At 36.8% G+C, this 24,546-nt stretch overlaps 1 protein-coding gene across 1 annotated transcript in view; it reads right to left on the bottom strand.

Moving 5' to 3' along the window:
• The window catches only part of LOC135210378 (putative GPI-anchor transamidase), a 33,759-nt gene that overhangs the window by 782 nt on the left and 8,431 nt on the right, over window positions 1-24,546 (bottom strand). Inside the window, exons 4-7 of the mRNA XM_064243286.1 lie at window positions 13,696-13,904; window positions 10,592-10,709; window positions 7,392-7,508; window positions 2,255-2,439 (exon numbers count right to left, since the gene is read on the bottom strand). Of these exons, the coding sequence (XP_064099356.1) occupies window positions 2,255-2,439; window positions 7,392-7,508; window positions 10,592-10,709; window positions 13,696-13,904 (629 nt within the window). The remainder of the gene's footprint in view (window positions 1-2,254; window positions 2,440-7,391; window positions 7,509-10,591; window positions 10,710-13,695; window positions 13,905-24,546) is intronic.

Raw genomic sequence — 24,546 nt, 5'->3', positions numbered from 1 at the left:
GTTCATAGCACTCATGATTTAGCTGAACTGTTTGATAATGTGTTCTGAAGTGTACATCAACAGATTTATACAGTCTGTTCAGAACAACATACTAATGAAAGAAGTGAAACAAGGCTCCTACCCGCTGGGTGAAAACCTGGACCATTAGTTCTCAAACCTTTTCATGCTCCCAAGCCACTAGTTTTGTGGCCTGGGAGCATGATTAAAGTTTGAGGGCTGTTGGTCCAGGTTTTCACCCAGCAGGTAGGAGTCGCCATCTTTGTCTTTTGTTTCTGTATCAGATGCGCAGAGGCTGGAGGGTATGTTGGTTTCACTAGGCCTATCAGTCTGCCAAACCCCAACCTTGCCGTACATGGATATTTTGGGTCGACAGCCTCATTTGCACAGTTTAAGGAAACCACTGCTACTCCAATGTCATTAGTTATCCAAGACAATCTCTGCAAGGTAAAATGTGGCTCCACTCTTGCTCTGTCATTGTAATGTGAGGATTTCAGGACATATATTGGAGATCCATGGGGTTTCAGGAAAGGTGAAAGTCAATGACAGAAACAAGTGTTCTATAAAATGTAAGATGGATCCTTGTTTGTTCTTGGTACCAAAGGCTACTGGAGATGTACACTCAATCACTGATCTTAGCCTGCTAAACAAGTACCTGCAGCAGACCACCTGTAGTATAGACTGGAAAGTCAATGCAGCAGTTGTCTAGCAAGAATGGGACTCCAAGCACCTTTGAACCTCCAAAATACACATTTCATCATTCTGATTTGTCATTTCAAGGAGATACCCATATATGTTTTGTGTGGCCAGGTACATAGTAGTTTCAAGCAATATTTCAGTCTGACCATAGCTCTGGAAGCATTAACCCAGATTTTGGCAACAGTGGCAGTATGAGTACATAGATCCTAAAAAAAAATCTCAGGTGCTTGGAAGACGGGCTAGTCATGGCAGTCACAGTGGCAAGTTTACCAAAAATTGTAATAAGACTTTCTATGTGGTTTATACACAGACTTGCTAGATATTCATCTCGACTGGAAAAAGTCAGGGCTACATAGATGGGCATGGCTATAGAAATGACAATGGAGAATAGGATCAAGAAATTACACTTCTTGATCCAACAGTTTTAAAGGTCATCCAAATCCTCTGGCCAGGTTGTGGCACTAATGTTAAACCACTAATTACTATACCTGGCAGAAAAAGATCATAAAAAGGTATATGAATGGTTAACAAATCATGAATGAAGGTCAACATGTGAAAGATACACAATGCTGCTCCGTATGGTACAGCTACACAGGCAACAACATAATAAGCACAGCACAATCACGACTAAATAAAAAATTCTCACAGACCTAAAATAAAAAATTCTCACAGACCTTATCTTCTCCCATAAGTAGATAAGTAGCACCTAATCCTAGCAGCCTTGTCCATGCTAATTTGTAGATGCATATTACCACATAACTGTTTGCTAGATAGATACTTATACTTTGCACAATTTAGATGCAGATTTGGTATTCTATGGCTATTTTCTATTAGGATGAAAAACTTATCCAGCTGTTGTACGGAATAAGACTTCAGTTCCCAAAAGCCAACACTTAACAGCAAGTACTTTATGCATACTCACTTTCTATGTGCAGATCTGAAGATTTGAAATGCAAACAACTGTCAGAGGACAACGTGTGTGATCGAGACAGACAAACAAAAGCTGTTGGAAACACTGACCCCAAACAGAAGTGGGAGAAGATGCAGAGAAAGACAACTTCTCGCATGCACACAGATTTGGAATTGATTCTAATAAACCTGCTTGGACTTACTGTCTTTTTATAAAATGTTAATTTTCAATAACCTTCAGCATTCCATTTACCCTTGAATTCTTGAAAGTCTCTGTCACAATCTTCCTACCTTCCATATGGACCACTTTGATTAGGTTTTATAATATCTACAGCTACAAGTGAACTTGTACACTGCTGGCTAACTACCAATTTTAAAATTTTTATCTTTCTGACCTTCACAACTATGGTTAATTTATATGGAAGAGTGATAAATAAATGCATTTATAACACATTTAGATAAATATGAATATCATTATCTTTAATACTTAAACTCTTGGAGAATAATTAAAATGACAAAATTATAATCTGCACTGTATTCAAATGCATTCATGAAATTATTATCAAAACTTCAGAGAAATAAAACTTGTAAAGTTAACAACAAAAGTAAAAAAGTTACAAAAATATATTAATTGAACACAAATACTTACACAGGTACAAACTTTGACATATTGTAGGAACCACAGACTGGGAAGTTCAAAAGGTTATCAAACAGCTCTACATTCCTCACCGAGCCAAAGAACTCTGTGACAAGTACATTATTTGGATCTCTCTTGTAAAGGTCTCGTCGGACACCAACAGTAGATATGCATACTCGCTTTGGACAAACTTGAAGCTGTCAATTAAAAGAAACTCATTATGCAATAAAAACTGCTTGCAATTTGAATCACTGATAACAGAAATTATTAAAAATGTCATAGATAAACGTAATCAGTTCAAGCCAATCAAACAGAACATAAACTTTTTCTTTTCATTTGATCGAAAACAGCACATAAAAAGTACTGCTATGTATATGGAAGACTAGTGGTGTAAACATTCAAGGATAGAAAAACAGTAATGTATAGCTGAAAAATAAAGATTACGTAGCACTTCAAAGATAAAATGGCACAGGTCTGAATCTTTCAATCACGACAATTAAATTAAAATTCTTACAAGGCAGTACCCACTATGAAGGATTTAGTACATTTTTTTTACAGGAAAGTAAATTCAAATAAATAAGATAGAGCTCAAGAATTAGCAATACCATATGTGGCACTTGTGGAGACACTAAGTATATATTTATCCCTGATTGCCTGGCTTGTTTAAAACAGAGTAACAAGATTTTGGCACCATAAAGCAAGGAAAAACTAAGACTACAGAAACTTCAAAAAGCAAGTAAAAAATATATGTAAAGCAATCTGAAGTTGAAAAGTCAAAAAAGAATTTATAGATCATGTATATTCTTTTAATTTATTGTATTTAATATTTTTTTATATTTTATACTACCAATGTATTGGGCAATAGAATGCTCCAAATTTCAAGCGATGGCCAACTTTGTTACTGTTTTAAGACCGTAGTTTTTTATTATATCATACAACCTACTATGAGATTCAGGGCCTCTGTAACACGGTTTTTTCGCAATAACTTTTTATTTATGCATATCATAAATATAACGCTTATTCAGAATACATATTATATCTACACATAAATTTTGACTGCATTTTGCATTACATAGGTTGAATAAATTTGATACTTATAATGTAAAAGGGACTTTTTTTGAAGACGGGCCAACTTACTCAGAGAAAAGGTTTCGAACGCACTCGTTACGTAACTTATGATAGCATTTCTTCCCTCTTTCTCGATGGATTCGATGGATGATTGGCTATACGTAACAAAGGCTAAACCTCTGGCAACAATGACATACAAACTTAAATACAAGCAAAGCAGTAGTACACCTTTATGAACTCTGGAACCTCTCCACTGATAATTGTCATAATGAACAAACCAACAAAATATGTTAATAAATACAAAAACACTTTGATTATTAGTCTAACTTCCAAAATAGGTTTCCTAAGAAATTACAGTCTACTTTATAGGTCACAATCAGATTGACAAGATGAAGGGAATAGTTGGTAATTTTCAAAAACATAGTAGACAAGCTTGATTTGATAACTGCTATATCCAATGTCAAGCAATTTTTATTTATTGGCTGTCTACCTATTTACTGAAAAAAAAATAGCCGGTACCATATATTGGCTTTAAACCTTCACCAATAATTATCGTCAGAATGATGACTTCATGAGGCTCCACCCACTTTCGCCTTGTTATAATTCAGGATAACACTGAAGGCTACCATGGGCATTGTTGGATTAGAAAATTTAACTTCTGGCTATAAAAACTAATTTCTCGAGTAGTTGTAAGAAGTGCTAAATGATCCTCAAGGATCCCAGCAGTTGGCCTAAACGTTTAATTCATGTATATTACGCATACAGGCGGTCCCCGGGTTACGACGGTTCCGGCTTACGACGTTCCGAGGTTACGACGCTTTTTCTTAAATATTCAATGGAAAAATCCGTCCTGGGTTACGACGCTTGTTCCGAGGTTACGACGCTGACGCTTCCGACGCTCCGAGTTAACGACACTTTTAAAAAACGCATACTATGATAAAAATCCTTTATAGTTTAGCACAATATATTAATAAAAATAAGTTTCTGGTTAGATTACAACAAAAATTTTGAGGTTATGATGAATTTCGATACTTTTTATGTTGTATTTTTCTATGTTTTTTAGTGACGCCTCCTATGCGGAACTAGTTTCCGAGCGAATGAATACATACTAGCTTGCGGTGCGCAAAGTTTACATATAACAGTCCAAAAGTGCAAATAATGAAAAAATCATTGCTTGTTTCCAGTAATAATAACAAAACGAAGTTTCTGGTTAGATTACAACGCAAATTCCAAGTATCCAAAGAGAGACATTATCCAGTAATTTGATCAGAGAGAGAGAGAGAGAGAGAGAGAGAGAGAGAGAGAGAGAGAGAGAGAGAGAGAGAGAGAGAGAGAGGCGTCTTCCGACGCTCCGAGTTAAGGACAGAGAAGTGTTCGTTTCATTAAACGGCCTCTGACTCATGCCAGTAAATGTTTTGTTGATACTAATAATATAAGCCTATTTAAAGATACGTTTACTTTAATTAGTCTATATGATACGTAAATAGTAATCAACTGTTCTTGTAGCCCTCAAGATTTGGCAAAATCGAAGTATCCAAAGAGAGATATTATCCAGTAACTGGAACCTTGACATACGAATTTAATTTGTTCCGTTACCATCGTCGTATATCAAAACAGTTGTATCTCAAAGCATTTTTTCCCATTAAAAATTAGTGTATGATATTAATCCGTTCTAGCGCTATGAAACCACACCTAAACACAGCTAAATTACATATAATATACACAATTTATACACAAATAAACGAGTAATAACACACATAATGATAAAATAACATGGCAATGTGATAAATGACAATAAATGTTAATAAAATCAATAAAAAAAGAAAGGAATTTTACTTACCACAACGAAAGATGACGTGAGGCCCAGCAGGGAGAGGAGGTAGGGAAGGGTGGCAGGGAACGATTTGTTCTCTTTTATTTATGTATGTACACTAATAACTACATAATAAACACAAATGAAATAACATTGCTAAATTAATTTTTATTTATTTTTTTAATCAGTTCGTAGTTTAGAAATAATGGTGATGCCTTTGGAAGGTTTTTATAGCTTCCTTCTGCTTGATGATCGTGGATATTGTAGAAGGATTTCGACCATACTCATTTGCCAAATCGACGATACGAACGCCACGTTCATGCTTTGCTATAATTTCATGTTTTGCTTCCATCGAAATCATTTTCTTGGGTTTTTTCTTATCACCTGCTTTGTCTTTAGCTTTGAGACCCATGGTTAATAATAAAATAGACAAAATAAAACGAAAAATAGGCGCAAATACAATGAACTAAACGACGTGTTAACATGCAGCACCAACAAACAAACAGATTGAACGCCATTTATCGGTCGCCTATACAACTAACACTCATCGCAAAATCGTATCTCAAATATTTAGTTGTATATCAAAGCTTATATTTTCGCAAATTTTCTGTTGTATCTCAAAACATTCGTATATTAGGGCAATCGTATGTCAAGGTTCCAGTGTAATTTGATCAGAGAGAGAGAGAGAGAGAGAGATGAGTATGAGGAGAGAGGGAGAGAGACGAGAGAGAGAGAGAGAGAGAGAGAGAGAGAGAGAAGAGAGAGAGAGAGATAGAGAGAGAGAGAGAGAAGAGAGAGACGCCTTGGCAACAATGGTCTCGGGGATTGACGTAACGTTTATTTTTCTGAACAGATAGGACAGAAGAAGTGTTCGTTTCATTAAACGGCCTCTGACTCATGGCAGGAAATGTTTTGTTGATACTAATATATAAGCCTATTTAAAAATACGTTTACTTTAATTAGTCTATATGATACGTAAATAGTAATCAGCTGTTCTTGTAGCCCTCAAGATTTGGCAAAATCACTCCAGGTTGTACATAAAACTTCAAGAATGTAGTGTCACCAGAGGATTACAATAGTTTTTACCTTCAAGAACCAGCATTCTTTTATGAAAATAACTCCAGGTTGTACATAAAACTACAGGAAACAACATGTAGTGTAACCAAAGGATTATAAGTAAGGTTTTTATAACTTTTTATTAGTTTAAGACATATTTCCAAGCGTCGTTCCGGCTTACGACGATTTTCGGCTTACGACGCGTCTCAAGAATGGAACCCCCGTCGTAACCCGGGGACTGCCTGTATACTGCTGCGGCACTACTGCTACAGTTGTATTACTACGCTAGCACTGATACCCCACCCACATCTATGTATCGTTCCGCCATTCATAAAGTCTTTGGGTTTCAGAGCCGATGGAGTTTCTGTCTGGTGGATGGGCGCGGGGCAACATTTCGTCAAAAAGGTGTTTACTTTCCTTATGTAATGAATGTTTTTCGACTCTTGGCTCGTAATCATTGGCCATGGCGTCGGCTAGATCATTTTTACTCTATAAAAATTCAAACTATCGGGTTTAGGTTATTGATAATGCTGACAAAATTTGTGTGTGGTTGTAAAATATACATATGTCAACTTTCAGCTACATCCGATGCTTTGACAAGGAGCAAAGTCCAAAAAACCGTGTTACAGAGACCCTAAATCTCATAGTAAATGTTGTAATATAGCTTCCATGGACTGAAACTATGTTGTAAAGTAGCTTTCATACTGAAAAGGACAATATCAATTACTGTACATACATTTATGTGAGATTATTTAGACTGGTCAAACAGACCTTCTAATAGTGAGTTCATTTGTGTGGCACAACTGCATTAATTTAAATATCCATGATAAGTTTTTCACATGCCATACACCAAAAAATAACAATAATGCCTAATATAACTATTATAGGCTTAAAATTACAATATCAGACATGAACATTTAGAAAAGGAGACAGGAATTGTGGGCTAGGCTTAAAGTAGTCGTCACTGTGTTAAAAAAAGGATATATCTGTCACAATTAATATTTTGAGAAGAGTGGATCCCATCATCAAGAATTTCTGGTTTTATAGTTCCTCTCCTTTACAGTACTACTGTATATATGAATTTGGGAAAAGTGGGGTATTTAACACTATTTGCTCCTAAAAATTGAGCCTACATTTATAGTAATCTGATGTCAATAAATACATGAATGCCTTTCAATGGAAACTCCATAATTTGTAAATAAAATTACTTACAAAGAACTGGGCTAGAGTCTTTCTTACTGTCAGGTGGGTAACTTTCTCAAGAAAGTCCAGGGCATAGTATGTAAAACGATCTATGATGTACACACCAATTGCTGGATCAACATGATGCTGAAATGACAAGGAAACAATTTCACTATCATAAAAAATGACAAACATCATAAAGAATGACCACATATAGCATTAACTTGCATAGCAATCTTCTACAAAACAGAATGATTATATGTCAAAAAAAAGTACTGTACATATACACAGCAATACAGGTTACAAAACGAAGGCAATGGGGCATGCTACTTTGAAGCAGCATAAAAGCACTATTTGAACTTTAATGCCCTAAAATTCAGAAATATGCTAGGAAGACTATTAAATAATTTAATAGCAAACGGAAGAAAAACCTTCCAGTAATGGGCATTGTGACATCACAGTAGCTAAACATGACATGGATGGAAAGGCTCTTTACGGTAGATTTAAACATGCTCGTACAGTAGTTTTTTGACTGCTGGAAGTTTCATGTTAAAACAGCTAGTGGAAGTTAGTTTCACTAAACAGAGGATGTCTTGCAACAGTGACCTTACTCATAATTACTTTTTTAGGAAAATGAAAATACCATTCAGTGTTTTAAAAAATATACAAATCCCTGGAGGTTCTCAATGTCCAGAGAGAACAGCCCTAACAATGGTGGAACAAATAATATTATGCCACTGGCACTAATTCCATATCCTACGAACAGACAAGGAGCCTTAAGAACATTGCCTAGTTTGCAGTCAACTACAAAATGTATATTTTTCTATGTGGTAAGAAGTTATTTATCCCCATATACCATGATTTCCTGGGCCTTCCTACAGATGTTCATCCTATTACTTTGGTATCTACTGTTTCTGTGATCAGCTGATCCTCATAAATTCTCATCTCAATCTTTGGGATTATAAGTCTCCTTTTCAATCTCTTGGTACTACATCTCTTCACCATCACACACTCTGCCATGACTCTAAACATAATATGATCACACATTAAACTATTTTCCTTGTCAGCATCAGTGTCTCCTCTGCAGAGAAGTACATCAAAAGTCTTTGCTCTTTCTATTGATGTCATATTTTTTATTTACCAGTAATCCAACTATCTTGTCATTTCAGTCATGCAGTCTACTTTTTTCTACTGTTCTCTCAAATTCTGCTTATTCACAGTATGGTTGTCACCGCGATAACAGAAATACTCTCTCTTCACAACAGGGTTCTCAACTCTCTTCCCCATTGTAATTGTAATACACTTTGAACTTGAAATCTCTCTCTTTTAATCCTAAGCGCCTCTTGTGACACCATACGTTATATTTAGTACACAGTACAGAATTCAACCCCCACACCTGTACCACAAAATTTAAGTAGGTAGGAGTGCACGAATTTCCATGGAAAATGAAAAATACAAGTTAATTACAAATGAGCCCAATAAATGTGGGAACGATAAATAGAAAAAGTTGGATATGGTGACAAGAGACTTGGACATTAGTATGTAGTGTTTTCCTGATCTTGAAAGAGGGTATAAAGCTAACACAAAATCTATTAACAGTAACAAGAGAAATAAGGAGTGCTGATGAAATGGCAATAAAGAAAGCTAAAATGAAGTAGGCATACCAGTCAAAACTGAAATGGCTGAAGATAAGACAGAAGTGAGGTGGGTAAATAAAGAACAGTGATGCTAAGGTGACCTTAGAGAAGGTAATGCTTCAGTTTTCAGTTTACTTGCCACAAGAAGACCATGAAAAGAAATGCAAGAATTTTTGGAAGGACTACAATCTGATGATATTAAGAGAAGACCTAAGTGACCAATTTTAACTTCCCTTCTTTACCGGGTGGGTGAGCAGAATGTAAACATTGCGTTTGCTGCGAAACTGAATCTCTCGGCAGTGACTCCAGTTTGGAGGGGTAACCGTATCGTAAAAATATTTGCCAAAAATACACTAATCAAGACAGGGTAATGAAATTATCAGGTATTATTAGCACTATAATAACGCATATTCTCTGTTAGTTTTATCATCCTACAGGGAAAATAAATGATTTTATGAAAAAAAATTTGAAAATTTTAAACTCAGTGTCCCTTGTACAAGGGACACTGGTGGTCGGTGAGAAAACTACGGTCTTGAATAGAAATTCGGTCTTACAGAATGTTGGTATATCGCACCTGGAAAACATGGACAATAAAGTATTATCAAAATAGAACAGTAAACTAAGCACGTAATAACAAAAAAAAAAAGCAAAAACTAAAAACGAAAGCCCCGCCAATAAATATGGAAATCACAAATTTTTATAGTATATCTTTCAAAAAATTGGTCGATGTCATTTTCTACGTTTTCTAAGATTAGTTCCATCACAGAAAACAACTTTAGGGCATCAGGGGTATCTAAACTAATTTTTCAAGTTTCTTGTCCTCAGAAAAAATCACTTTTTTTTCGCTTTCTCTGGTTTGGTTTTTTATATATAAAGTTACTATAAGGCTTTATTTCTACCTTCATTTATCTGGTGTTCATATCTTTTATTTGTAAAAGGTAATAAGTGAATAAATAAATAAATACAGTAAATTATGATACACTGGTTTTTTACTTGGGTAGAAGTTATTACATGTTTACGCTTGTCTAGTTTGTGTTTTTTTTTAATTTTTTGTTGAGACGCAGTTCATCTGTCACCTACCACACTACTATAAGCAGTAATAATATTTTTTTGGGTTCATATACGTCTGGCATCGTGTCATACTGTTATTTTGCTCCAAACTCTTCAAACCGAATCTTTACTGAATGATTGGAAGTCCCTATCTGAAAAGAGGAGTTTTGGTGGTACTATGCATACCACCTTTATGCACCCGGTGCGGTGTAGTAGACTTGAATGGTGGTACCCACCTACCTCCAAACAAACTTTCGGTAATGAAGAGGTTAACATTCTAACACCTTTTAAAAGACATATTTGAATGAGTAAACTTCTGAAGTGCTCTGGAAATCAGGACCTTGTATAATGTCCAGCTCTTGCAAAAATGAATGTCCATGCAATAATGGAAACTGTGGATATTTTTTTTTCTGAACAACCACCTCCAATTCACTTTTTAAAATGAACATCAAAGATATATATTAATATCACAAACAGTAGTCAGAAGAGGAAAGGGTTATCTACTCAACTGCTGCTTTCCAAAATTGAAAATTTTTATCTTACCGACAATGAATCTTCACCAACTAAGCTTGATGCAATGGCCAATATATTTGGTGAGTAAAAGTGTTCATACATAGATGCTGCTTGGCATGTGTCAATGATGAAGAGGATTTCATTGTACCTGTCAAAAAGAGGGGCACATACCTATACACATTATAACTACAGTATGGTACAGAGATTTTATCACTGCATATCAAGAAATCAGGGTATGCAAGATTAGAGTTATATTCTATAACAGGGAAGAGACAAAAATGAATGGATGAAAAATTGCAGCTGGAATCAGAGACACTGCCAAGGATATACAAGTGATACCTATTAACCCTTCTTAAACGCCGAAGGGGTATATTAAAAATTCTCTTCCGTGTGCCGAGGCGGTCTCGGAGGGGAGTGAGCGCGGGAATGCGGAAAAATAAGTTTTTTCAAAAAATCACAGCGCGCTTAGTTTTCAAGATTAAGAGTTCATTTTTGGCTCCTTGTTTTGTCATTGCCTGAAGTTTAGTATGCAATCATCAGAAATGAAAAAAATTATCATTATCATATACAGTGTGCCCCCCGTATTCGCGTTCTCGGATTCGCGGACTCACACATTAGCGGATTTCTCTGGAAACGTTTCCCTGCATTATTCGCGGAAAATTCGACGCATTCGCAAGTATTTTTAATGAAAAATATCCACAAATTCCTGGGTTTTTTTTTTTATCAATTTCATTATAAAATGCACTTTTTGTGATAAAACTATTAAAAAAACCAAGTATGAAAATTTTTAGTGGTTTGTCTTGAGTTTTAGCTAACAAAATAGGCTGTTTTTAGCGTTTTTATAAGGGTACCAAACATTCGCGGGTTCTAACTATTCACGGGGGGGTTTGGTACGCATCCCCCGCGAATACGGGGGGGACCACTGTATAAATAATGCGATATATGATAGCGCGAAAACAAAATTTCAAATATAATTGTATTCAAATGGCTCTATGCGCAAAAACGGTTAAAGGTAACGAGTTAATTTTTTCGTTGTAATGAACACTAAATTGCGATCATTTTGGTATATAACACATTGTAAAACGATAAAAGCAAACACAGAGAAAATATTATCACAAAATAATGCATGAATTCGTAACGTGCGGACGTAAACAAATATTTTTTTTCAAAATTTCACCATAAATCTAAAATATTGTCCTAGGAGACTTCCAATTTCTTTCAAAATGAAGAAATATGATTGAATTATTCTATACTGTAAGAGTATTAGCTTACAATTGCAGTTCTCACCATATCTGACGAGTTAAAGTTGACTGAATGTCGAATTTTTTTTATATATTTTTTATTTATATGCAATTATTTCGGAAATTAGAAAAGCTACAACCTTCAAATATTTTTTTGTTTTTATTCGACATGAAATTGCGCACATTTTCATATATAAAACTCATGAAATGGAGCAAATATTCCGAGAATGCGACGTACGCATTCGGAGATTGTGGCGGAGAATCCGCGCGTGGAGGGAAGGAGTTTTTTTTAAATTTCACCATAATCTAAATATTGTGCTTAGAGACTTTGTGAATTTGCTTCAAGATGAAGATAAATGACTGAATATTACTAGACTGTAAGAGTTTTTAGCTTACAATTGCGTTTTTTTCGAACATTTCGGTTCGGAGTCAAAAAGTTGACCGAACATGGTTTTTCTTTTTCTATTTATCGTGATTTATATGCAAATATTTCGAAAATGAGAAAAGCTACAACCTTCAATTATTATTAGTTGTATTCTACAGGAAATTGCACACATTTTCATATATAAAACTTTATGTAACGGCTAATTTAAAATGGTGCAAAACATTACCACAATCGCACGTATGATTTTTTCGGAAGAGTTACGTGCGGGCGGACGTAAGAAAATGTTATTTTTTTCATAAATTCACCATAAATTGAAATATTGTGCTAGAGACTTCCAATTTGTTGCAAAATGAAGGTAAATGAATTTGAACATTACTAGAATATAAGAGTTTAGCTTACAATTGCATTTTTCGACCATTTCGGTAGAGTCAAAGTTGACCAAAGGTTGAAAATTTGTCACTTATCATTTTTTATATGAAAATATTTCAAAACTGATAAAAGCTACAACCATGGGTTGTTTTTAGTTGTATTGCACATGAAATTGCACACATTTCCATATATAAAACTTTATGTAATGGCTAATTTTAAAATGGTGCAAACATTACCATAATGGCATGTATGATTTTTTTCGGAAGAGTTACCGCACGGACGTAAGGAAAAAGTTTTTTCATAAATTCACCATAAATCAAAATACTGTGCTAGAGACTTCCAATTTGTTGCAAAATGAAGGTAAATGATTGAATATTACTAAAATATAAGAGTGCGGCAAGAAAGAAATTCGCACTTGCACGCCTGCGTAACGATTGTAAACAAAACAACACCTTGATCCGTGAACTCCCAGCATCCCCCAAGGCGCGTGATTCAAGAGTTTTCGGCTGGTAGGCCTTTAAGTATTTTTCCGCAAATTTAAAAAAAAATTTTGTATGTCGACGTAAAAATACGTCCAGTCAGCACCCGAGAGACAAAAAATGTCAACGTAACATACGTCCACTCGGCGTTTAAGGGTTAATCATAAAACTAGACTTAGTGCTTCACCAGCACTATCTCATTAAACTAAACTGGCTACTGTAACCAGACCTAAATACTATTAACATTTATTTTCTGAAGCCTTATAGTTTATACTTGGCATGTGTAGAGGAATCTCTGTACTTATAGATCAGCTTTAAAATACTGAAAGTTCCTTTTATCTGCTACAATAAAATGATATATGAAGGGCAATGAAATTTTGGCCTCAAAGTTCATCAGGAGAAGAAAGAACATTAATATGCTGTGTAAATCTTGAAAAATCCAAAAACAAAGAATGCATAATTACATGACCTCTGTACTCTTTTAAGGTTAGAATAACCTAAGGAAATTATAGATAATTACAGAAATTCATTAGAAATACATAACAAATGAGTTTTGGTTACAAGTACGTATCATTAAAATGTAGAATAAATCAACATAAGGATAAAATTTGTGATCTTCACTCATATAGACTATGAAACTATTAAAATAAAAACCTTTACCTCTGCTTCTGCCACATCTGTTCAAAAGCATCTGCCAATTCAACATTGGTTATTTCTTCTGAATCCTGGAACTTTAAAAAACCATCTCCTCCATGGCCTGTCATATAAATCAGTATATTCGAGCCATCATCTGTCAAAAGTCTCTTAGAGCGAGGAGTGCTTGGAGTTAAACGTCCAGTAAGAAGTCTCACAAAGTTTTCAACTGTTACCTGAAATTGGGAACAAATAGGTATTACTTTTCAAAGAAACCACCATCAATCTTTAGTTTCTAACTCGCACTACCCCCAGGAATCACAGTCACATCTAGACTTTGTAAATGCTGTAGTCTGGACTGAAATGAAAATGTAAGTACAGTCATCCTGCAGTATTCTTAAGGAATGTGTACCACACCCTCCTGTGAATACCAAAAGTCCATGAATACTGAAACCTCCTCTAAAAATGCTTAAAACTGCCTACGTACTCTAAAGGTTCAAACACCAAATACGTATACCTTAAACTATCATCCTAAAACATTTAGTCACAAAAATAATATGAAAATACAGTAATTAATCTGTAAATAGGTGAATTTTCCGCAAATAATGTGATATGTTCCAAAGGAAAATCTGTGAATAACTGAAGATGCAAATGGTGAACTGCAAATAAATGAGGGTTAGCTGTATTAATTTATTGTTTACTAAAATTAATAAAGTAAACCCCCCTTACTTGCATTCTCACAATTCGTGGACTCACCTACTCGCAGACTTTTCTGGGAGAGCCTATCTCCAAATTATTCACAAAAAATCAGGCAATTTGCAGACTTTTCCGTCAAGAAATATTCACTAATTAGTGTATTTTTATGTTATTTTTATGAATAAATACCCTTTTATATTAAAAAAATGATTGACTAATTTTCAGATATTAATATTGATTAATACTGCATAAAGTTTAATAAGATTAAGATTAAATAATAATTCTCTCTCTCTCTCTTACTGAGATGTATATTTTTTGTATGATAAATGATTTACTAATTTTCAAATATAAATGTAACAGGCAATATATCAACTCATTAAAAGAAAATATTATAGATAATTAGTACAATTTTAGCTTAACCCTTAAACGCCGAGCCGCTATTTACCAAAGTGTCTCTTGTATGCCGGCGGCGTTCGGGAGTTAGCGCCGAAGCGGAATTTTTTTTTTTTTTTTTAAATCACAGCACACTTAGTTTTTAACATTAAGAGTTCATTTTTGGATCCTTTTTTGTCATTGCCTAAAGTTTAGTATGAAACCTTCAGAAATAAAAAAAAAAATCATTATCATATATAAACATTGGAATATATGAGTGCAAAAAAAAAAAATTTCATATATAATTGTATACAAATCGCGCTGTGAGCAAAACGGTTAAAGCTAATGAGTTAATTTTTTTTGTTGTATTTTACACTAAATTGCGATGATTTTGGTATACGTATACCAAATTGTAAAACGATCAAAGCAACACGAGAAAATATTATCACAAAATGATGCATAAATTCGTATCGCGCTGACGTAAAAAAGTTTTTTTTAAATTCACCATAAATCGAAATATTGTGCTAGAGATTTCCTGTTTGTTGCAAAATGAAGGTAATTGATTGAATATTACTAGACTGTAAGTGTTTTAGCTTACAATTACAGTTTTTGACCATTTCAGTCGAGTTAAAGTTGACCGAAGGTCGAATTTTTTCTATTTATTGTGATTTATATGAATATATTTTAAAACTGATAAAAAGCTACAACCATGAGTAATTTTTTGTTGTATTCTACATAAAATTGCGCACATTTTCATATATAAAACATTATGTAACGGCTAATATAAAACGGTGCAAACATTAAGACAATCTGACGAAAGAATTTCTGAGATTTTCGGCAGAGTTACCGTGAGCGGACATAAGGAAAAAGTGTTTTTCAAAAATTCACCATAAATCGTAATATGGTGCCTGAGTTTTCCAATTTGTTGCGTAATGAAGGTAAATGATTGAATATTACTAGAATGTTAGAGTTGTAGCTTACAATTGCATTTTTCGACCATTTCGGTAGAGTCAAAGTTGACCGAAGGTTGAAATTTTGCCCCTTATCGTGATTTATATGAAAATATTTCAAAGGTGATAAAAGCTACAACCATGAGTTATTATTTTTTTTTGTATTCTACATAAAATTGCGCACATTTTCATATATAAAGCTTTATGTAACGGCTAATATAAAATGGTGCAAACATTACGGCAAACTGACGAAAGAATTTCCGAGATTTTCGGCAGTTACCACGTGCGGACGTAAATAAAATGTTTTTCAAAAATTCACCATAAATCGAAATATTGTGCTAGAGTTTTCTAATTTATTGCAAAATGAAGGTAAGTGATTGAATATTTCTAGAATGTAAAAGTTTTAGCTTACAATTGCGTTTTTTTACCATTTTGGTTGAGTCAAATTTGACTGAAGGTTGAAATTTCGGCACTTATCGTGATTTATTTGAAAATATTTCAAAACTGATAAAAGCTACAACCATGAGTTGTTTTTAGTTGTATTCTACATGAAACAGCACACATTTTTATATATAAAACTTTATGTAACGGCTTATATAAAACGGTGCAAACATTACAACAAACTGATGAAAGAATTTCTGAGATTTTCAGCAGTTACTGCGCGGACGTAAGGAAAAAGTTTTTTTCAAAAATTCACCATAAATCAAAATATTGTACTAGAGACTTCCAATTTGTTGCAAAATGAAGGTAAATGATTGAATATTACTAGAATGTAAGAGTTTTACCTTACAATTGCGTTTTTTTTTTAACCATTTCGGTCGAGTCAAATTTGACTGAAAGGTTGAAATTTTTTGGCACTTATCGTGATTTATATGAAAAATATTTTCAAACTGATAAAAGCTACAACCATGAGTATTTTTTGTTGTATTCTAAATGAAATTGCACACATTTTCATATATAAAACTCTATGTAACAGCTAATATAAAATGGTGCAAATATTACGACAAAGTGATGAAAGTATTTCTGAGATGTGTCGCTGAATGCTTTTTTAGTGCGAGAAGAAATAAGAAACTTCGCGCATGCATGCCTGGATAATGCTTGTAAACAAAACAACAGCTTGATCCGTGAACTCCCAGCATCCCTCAAGGCCATGATTTAAAATTTTTTCACAAACTAGGCAATAAACTATTTTCTGCGAATATTTAAAAAAACTTTTTGTCATCGACGTATCGTGCGCCAATTAAGCACCCGACAGACAATTTTAGTCGACGTATAATACGTTCAGTCGGCGTTTAAGGGTTAAGAATCAATAAATTGTGTAAAATTTTAAAGGAATACATATGACCCCAATCTTTTGCTGAAAGACTTGGAGAGAGGGGGGAGGGTGAACCTGTCAGAAATATCAAGAAACCTGACAGCATACTGCCAATTTGAGTCTCTTTAACCAATTGGTTAATATTAACATATATGCACACTGTTTGTGTAGTGTTCATAGTGTTTTAAAAATACGCAGTAAAGGTAATACATCTTTGGATGACAAAAACAAACAAACTTTTTCGCTGTCAGTCGCTAGTAGAGAAATAAATTAACATTCCAGAGAGATTAAAGAGAGAAACTCTCTCTCTCTCTCTCTCTCTCTCTCTCTCTCTCTCTCTCTCTCTCTCTCAGCACAAGATAGTATGTCTAGAGGTAACTCTCTCTCTCTGCTTTGGCTGGAAGGGTTAGATGTATATGCATATTTTTAAGGGTACTAATGTTTACGATGTCTTTGAAATAACATAATTCCAAACATTAACCCTTAGGAGCCATTATAAAAAATTAATATGCAGCACCCCAGACGGGGGAACCCTGAAGTCGGCCAATTTAAGATAAAAACACCTCAGTGGAAAGAGGAAGATATGCAATTGCGCATACTTTAAAAGAAAATTCTAAAAAATTTTTCCCTACCTTCCACGAGAATTTGAAAAATAAAAGACTATCAACAACCCCTTGTGGGACCTCTTTTACATGGCAATCATAATTTTTCCCACTATATACGTTTTTTCTAATAAATAAAACATTTATTTTATTTTGTAAAATTGTGTAATTACAGCTCACACAATGTCAAACAGATAAGACATAAATTCACTAATAAATTCTGAGCATATTTGCTGTAAAATATTTATGTAAATTTACCAAGAACAAAGATGAAGTAACTTCTTGGGATTTATACATGTTTTTTCTATTTCTTTGCACAATTACATCTAAAACTGACATACTATCATAAAAGATAAGAACTAAAACCAACAGCAACCCCTTGGTATATTTATGAGCAAATTTATAAAAGATATCATGTGAAACACAGAAGCAGTATGACATCCTCCCTTGAAGTCAAGACCACAACTAAGCTCTCAGCCACCCAGTCTCTCACCTTAGCCTGTCTAAAAGTTGCCATTAGTGAATTTATGGGCTATAAAAGTAATGGCACCTCTTTCCCACTCGATTCCTGCAAATCGATGGTGCATAATATTTTGTACTCACCAGTGAGCCACCACCGTTGTCCACCCCCAAAACCTGTTATTGCTCCTCATGTGAGCATGTTTAAGGTATACATTTGGTATTTGAACGTTTAAGATAGGCGGTTGTAAACGTTTTTAAAGTGTGTTCTAAGAATGTGCAGATTTTAACTATTCGTGGAGGTCCACTGTACTGTGTGTACTTCAACAAGGCCACAAAAGTAAGCCTTCATCAACTAACTATAATAAGGTTCGCTCATGGGGTTTGTTCTCAATACAGGTATTCTCCTACTTATGATGGGGTTAGGTTCCGAAAAACCCATTGTATGTCGAAAAAATCGTATCTCGAATATAGCCTACCTTACACTAGGGTAATCAGTACCATCTTTACATATAGGGTAGCATACTCTACTACAGTATATTACTTATACATATATGGCATAGTAATTATTAATTTCAGCTAATTCCTCTAGGTTCAATGCATATTGGCTCATATAATTCAGTAATAAGAGAAATTGAATAACATTAACAAGTTAGCCTAGAGTATATGATGATAGATACCATGGTTTGTTTGTTTGTTTGTATGGTGTTTTTACGTTGCATGGTACCAGTGGTTATTCAGCAACGGGACCAACGGCTTTACGTGACTTCCGAATCACGTCGAGTGTGAACTTCTATCACCAGAAATACAAATCTCTCACTCCTCAATGGAATGGCCGAGAATCAAACCCGTGACCACCGAGGTGAGGAGCAAACACCAAACCAACCAACGCCACTGAGGCGCTTATAGATACCATGGTGAATTGGACTCAGATTCGGACCGATATCAGCATAAATGAGCGATGCCTATCAGGCTGCAGAGGCCTACATATAATTATGGAACAAAAACATAACGAATATGCATCTTTTCCGTGAATCTTTTAAAAATTATACATTACTCTATCCTATTATATTGTATGTGTTTTCATATTACATATTGTATCATAAAATACTAACAAAGCGGTCAATGTATTGGTTTGGAAATCAGTAGATGACGAATATGAGTTTATTTTGTCGTATTTAACTGAATTCGGAGCAAATGGTCTTCCTTCTAGTTAGCATAAAAGAATCATCTAGATAGTACTTTACTTATATAAGACAAGATCATCTTTTCGTTATAAGACGTATTAAGTCGAAATATGAATCTGTCTCATTGGGAACTAAATTATTTTTTCGTTAACAGATTGATTTGTGGGCATGTTTATTGTGTAAGGAAAATTGCGTGATTCCGTTTGCTATTTTCACTTGATTTCTTCGTAGTACAAGCTTTACCGTTACGTTATTTATCTTTTATTGGCGTGAATACAGCAGTAAAATGTATTCTTTCAAGACCTGAAGTTTTGATTTAAATGATTCTCTCTCAACTTTATCTATGGTTGTCTTTGATTAGATAAGTTTAAGGGAGTTTTATCTTTGTTACCGATGCACAATAACAGTCATTAGCCAGCTTGAAAACAAAGTTTTTCTCAGCTTCAGCTACAACTTTGTTCAAATTTAACAGTATGTTTCCTCGCTGATCTTTGATCTATAGCAAACAAAGTTATTACCTAAAAATATATCAGCCCTATTATGCATAACATTATTTATAACATAACTGCGATAATTGTTTACTATCGTACGATGGCTGAAATACAAGCCAAATGGATGTTGTTGTCTAATTCGGTTGTACTTAGCAAAACGTCGTTTCTCGTTTGGTTGTTCATGGCTGTACACATTTACCAAATGAGTAAAACGTTAAAATAAACCTTTCATGATCCTCTTTTGCTGCTTTTTTTGTTTTTTCTTTTTAACTTATTTAACTAGAAGATGGATAAGTTAAGTATCTAGTTTACCAGACCAATGAGCTGATTAACAGCTCTCCTAGGGCTGGCCCAAAGGATTAGATATTTTTATGTGGCTAGGAACCAATTGGTCACCTAGCAACAGGACCTACAGCTTATTGTGGGATCCTACCACATTATATTGAGAAATGAATTTGTATCACCAGAAATAAATTCCTCTGATTCCACGTTGGCCGAGGCAAGAATCGAACTTCGGACTACGTACCGGATTGGTAGCCAAGTGCAAAAACCACTCGTCCAACAAGGAACTAGAAGATGGGATAAAGTTAGGCTATAGTAATTTGGTCTGTCTCTTGCTGCCTGGTTGTACGCTGCAGGGCTGCACCAGTTATGAGCAAAATTTAAAAATATTTTCAAAATACAGGCAGTCCCCGGCTTACGATGGGGGTTCCATTCTTGAGACGCGTCATAAGCCGAAAATCGTCGTAAGCTGGAAAATCATTAAAATTCCTAAGAAAACCTTATTTTTAATACTTTGGCTACATTAAAAACTATGTAACTGCATCTTTATTGCATTTTTCACCAAAAAAAACCTTCAAATATTGATTATCTTGAATTTTTGGAGTCATATATCTTCCACCAGATTGGCGGCGTAACCCTGGAACATGCGTTGTAAACCTAGAAATAATTTCTGAATAATATAATTGAAAAGCGTTGTAACCTTGGAATGTCAGAAGCCGCACCCGTTGTAAGCCGGGGACTGCCTGTATTTTCATATCAGTATTATTTGCTAACCTCATCATAAAATCAGATTATCGTAAGACGAATTATCATAACTTGAACACTACCTGTACAGTGGACCCCCGTATTTGCGTTCTCCAGATTCGCGGATTTCTCTCTGGAACGTTTCCCTACATTATACGCGGAAAATTCGCCTATTCGTGATATTTTACTATGAGAAATATCCACAAATTCACAAATTCCTGGTTTTTTTAATCAATTTCATCATAAAATGCACTTTCTGGGCTCAGCTCGTGTCGCTGCGCGAAATATCCTTTAATCTATTATTTCTAGGGTAAATGTACTAACACATACCAGAGAATAAATAAAATAAAGAAAAAGGTCATGTAACTGACTCGCTCACCCTCCAAGAGGGTGTCGGTATGAACACTAGGGCGAGTGAGACCACTACCACGAGCCAAATGCCAATAGAAATCTCCCACTACAAAAACCCTCCATGAGGATAGCCGACCCACAGAGTGAGCAGCTCGTATTACTACTACTCCATCCCATGCTGCCGACTGCTGCGCCTCTTGGTGGCCATCCTTTTCAGTTAGCGCACACGAGTCACACGTGCTATTTTCTCTCTGTGTTTTTTTTGTGCCTTTCGTTTGGATTTAATCTATAATGGAGCGTGCAGCTATCGCAGCAGCTAAGTTAAGTACTCAGTATTTATGGTTAGTTGGTTTTTTTCCGGCCCTGAGTCAGTATTTGCCGGTTTTTTAGGTATAAATACGACTCTGGGTCGGAAGCATGGCAGCATTGGTTCTGCCCTCGTGGTGGGTTCGTTCTTGGTCTCCCATACCTAGAAAATCCCCTTGTCTGTGTACGTTCTATATTAATTATCCGTTTACTTAGGGTACTGTCTACTCAGGTTTGTCATGCATGCATGTCTTTTACCTGATGTAGGCTTCTTCCTTCCAGACCCTAGTCCCGGCTCTTAGTATCGGCCTCTGACTAGCTTTGAGTGGTAGACTTTCCTTCGGGTTAGTCGTACACTCCTGGAATTTTTTCTCCTCCTACTATTTGTTTTCTTTCTTTTATTTTTATTTATTGTACCATGTATTTTGTTTTGGTTAGGTTAGTTTAGGCGTCTGGCTTAGCCTAGGTCCTGGCTCATTGAGCCTATTCTACCGCTCTCAGTTCGGTTGCTTCCTATAGCTTCTCTCTGATCAGCTGGTTTTGGCCCAGTGGGCCTGTATGCCACTGCTTTTCAGCTCAGTTGCTCCCGATAGCATCTCTCTGATCAGTTGGTTTGTCCTAGCTTAGTTGTCTTGTTTTGGTCTTACCGCCTCGTGGTCACTACGCGATCACGAGACAGCCAGACGCCTGCCCAGTCACTTTCCCCCCCTCTCCCGCTCTTCCATAGAGTCGGGGGAGGGTGGGTCGGTCTGCCCCCTATGCTCGCTCCACATACCCCGAGCCTGCCCTTCCCTCTCTCCCCCCCCAGGCGGAGGGGTCAGGGAGACGGGACAGACCCAGACTGGACTCGACCTCTCCGGCTTCTCGGTCCGGCCGGGTGGTAATGTGGTGGGGGGTACTGGCCTTTCCCCCCATCCGTTGCTTCCTTGTCGCTCCGTGTTCGCTTGAGCCTGTATGTCTTCTCCCTCTTTCCACCTTACTAGGGCTCCTTTCCTCGACCGGAGTCCTGGCATCCAGCGGAGAGGTGTTAGTCCACTCAGTAGAGTGGACCGGAACATACAGTGGGTCCCTGCTAACCTTAACGTATTGCTGAGTTACTACACTCCGCTACGCACTGGACTTGGTCCGGTTCGTTTGAGTTTTAGGTTTAAGTGTTATTAGATTAACTATAAGTTTATCTTAAGTACCTTAAACCTTCCCCCCCCCCTCCTTACGAGTTTTACCGGATCTCTCCGGGATTATAGCCTATTCAGGCGAAGCAGGGATGGGGTTATGCCCAAATTTTTCCGAGCTCCGGCATGCAACGGAGTTCTTCTGTCCTTTAGCCTGTAAGTGATATTCTTTAAGATACTCATGTGTCTTCCCCACTTACAGGCCACGAACTGTGAGCATACGGGATGCGCCGCCACACTTCAGGACCCATGGTGGGACACGAAGTTTAGCCGGTCCATGCTCCATGCGCGACTCTGCACGGGTACATCCAGGTCTGGTACCATGAGACGTGTACCATATGTTATGATCTGGTGCCGCTTTAGATGGGGTAAGTATTCCATCTCCGGTAGATGCTCCGCTTCTGTTTTTATGCTTAAGTTTTCATCATTCACTTTAACTTAAGGCATCTAAGTTTAAGTTATACTTTAAGTTTTAGTTTTTAAGTGATTCTTAAATCTAACTCTAACGCCCTCATCTTCCAGGCGCCGGCAGTGAGGGATACCGCACTGGCAACCCTGCGGGCCTGGGTCGGCGGTTTTGGGAAGAACGCCGCCAAGGGTATGCCCTACATCTTAGAGAAGCGGTTGGCACTGTTAATCTTCCCCGGAGGCAAGGCGACAGGATACGTCGACCCAGTAGAGGCGGCCCGACTATCGCCTTCATCCAACAACAGCTGGCTGCCTCATTAACTGACCAAGACCAGATATCTCCACGGACGTCGCGACTTTAGATATTAATGTGAACCTATGGTAGGTGTAGACGACCTGTTGGTCGAGGTAAGTAGGGTGGCACCCAAGGGTCACCCTTGGGCGTAACTGTTTCTTCTACTCCTGCAACCTCTCCATCCTTCCAAGGATTTACAGGTGATTGATTGTATACTCTCCTGACGCTTCGGTTAGACCTAAAGTCAAGGGTCAAGCAGTGAAATCCTTGTCTAAGACGTCGTCGTCGTCTAAGAAGACGACTTCGGCTTCAATCTCCTCTCGTAAGTCTCCGGCTGAAATCCCGGAGCAGACAGGTCTATAAAAGCTTCTAGCTCCGGCTCTAAGTCCTCGAGGAGTAAATCCTCCAGGGAGAGATCTCGCACTCCGGCAGAGTCACCAGTTCCGCTACCCTTGGTTCGATTCAGAGCCACCCCTCCACCTCCGCCAGCAGCTCCGGCCTTGGACTCCAATGCTGGCCTGTTGCAACAGGTGGGCGACCTAGTTGGGTCCCTAAAGAGTAGCATGGAACAAATGATCTCTCGTTTTGTCGGATAGGATTACGTCCCAGGACTCCATTATAGCCGGACTGAGAGAAGCCCCTCTAGCCTCTCCTCCACTTTCCAATACGAGTGGAACTCAGCTTCCTCGTATGACTCGCTACCTCCGTTCTCGATGAACAATCCATGGAGAGTAGCGTCATACGCCCCCCTTCCAGGACGGTCTCATTTCTATACCGGAATTTGGAACTCGAAGGATAGAGGACTTCGAGTTCTACCCGGAAGACCTCCAGCCTCCGTTCATAGGCTACGCAAGGCTTTACAGCGTCAGCCATGGTGCGGGATGATAGGGTACCAAAGGAGACAGTCCTCTATTCACGAGACAGGCTCAGAGAGAATGGCTCAGGTGTTTAGAGGACATGGATTGTTCTAATACCAAGATACAACCTTTTAAGAGTCCCTTTACCATTTTCACAATGGATGAGAGTACCCCGCTCCCGTTCCTGACAAAGATCGCGAGTCTACCATCCCAGCGGCCCAAAAGGGGGAACCCATGCCTCAATTGAAGGAAGCAGATCCCACATCTCCGTTGCTTCCCTCAGCCGGAGAATTGTGGGAGACTTGCCGAACACCTTTCTAGCTGGCAAACTCAAACCGGACTGTGCTATGGATCAGTTTGGTGAAAAGCCTACCCAGGGCTCCCCAGATAG

Source organism: Macrobrachium nipponense, chromosome 39, assembly GCF_015104395.2.
Source record: "Macrobrachium nipponense isolate FS-2020 chromosome 39, ASM1510439v2, whole genome shotgun sequence".
NCBI lineage: Eukaryota > Metazoa > Arthropoda > Malacostraca > Decapoda > Palaemonidae > Macrobrachium > Macrobrachium nipponense.
Note: the sequence above shows the minus strand (reverse complement) of the source record. Positions and strands in the feature narration are given on the sequence as shown.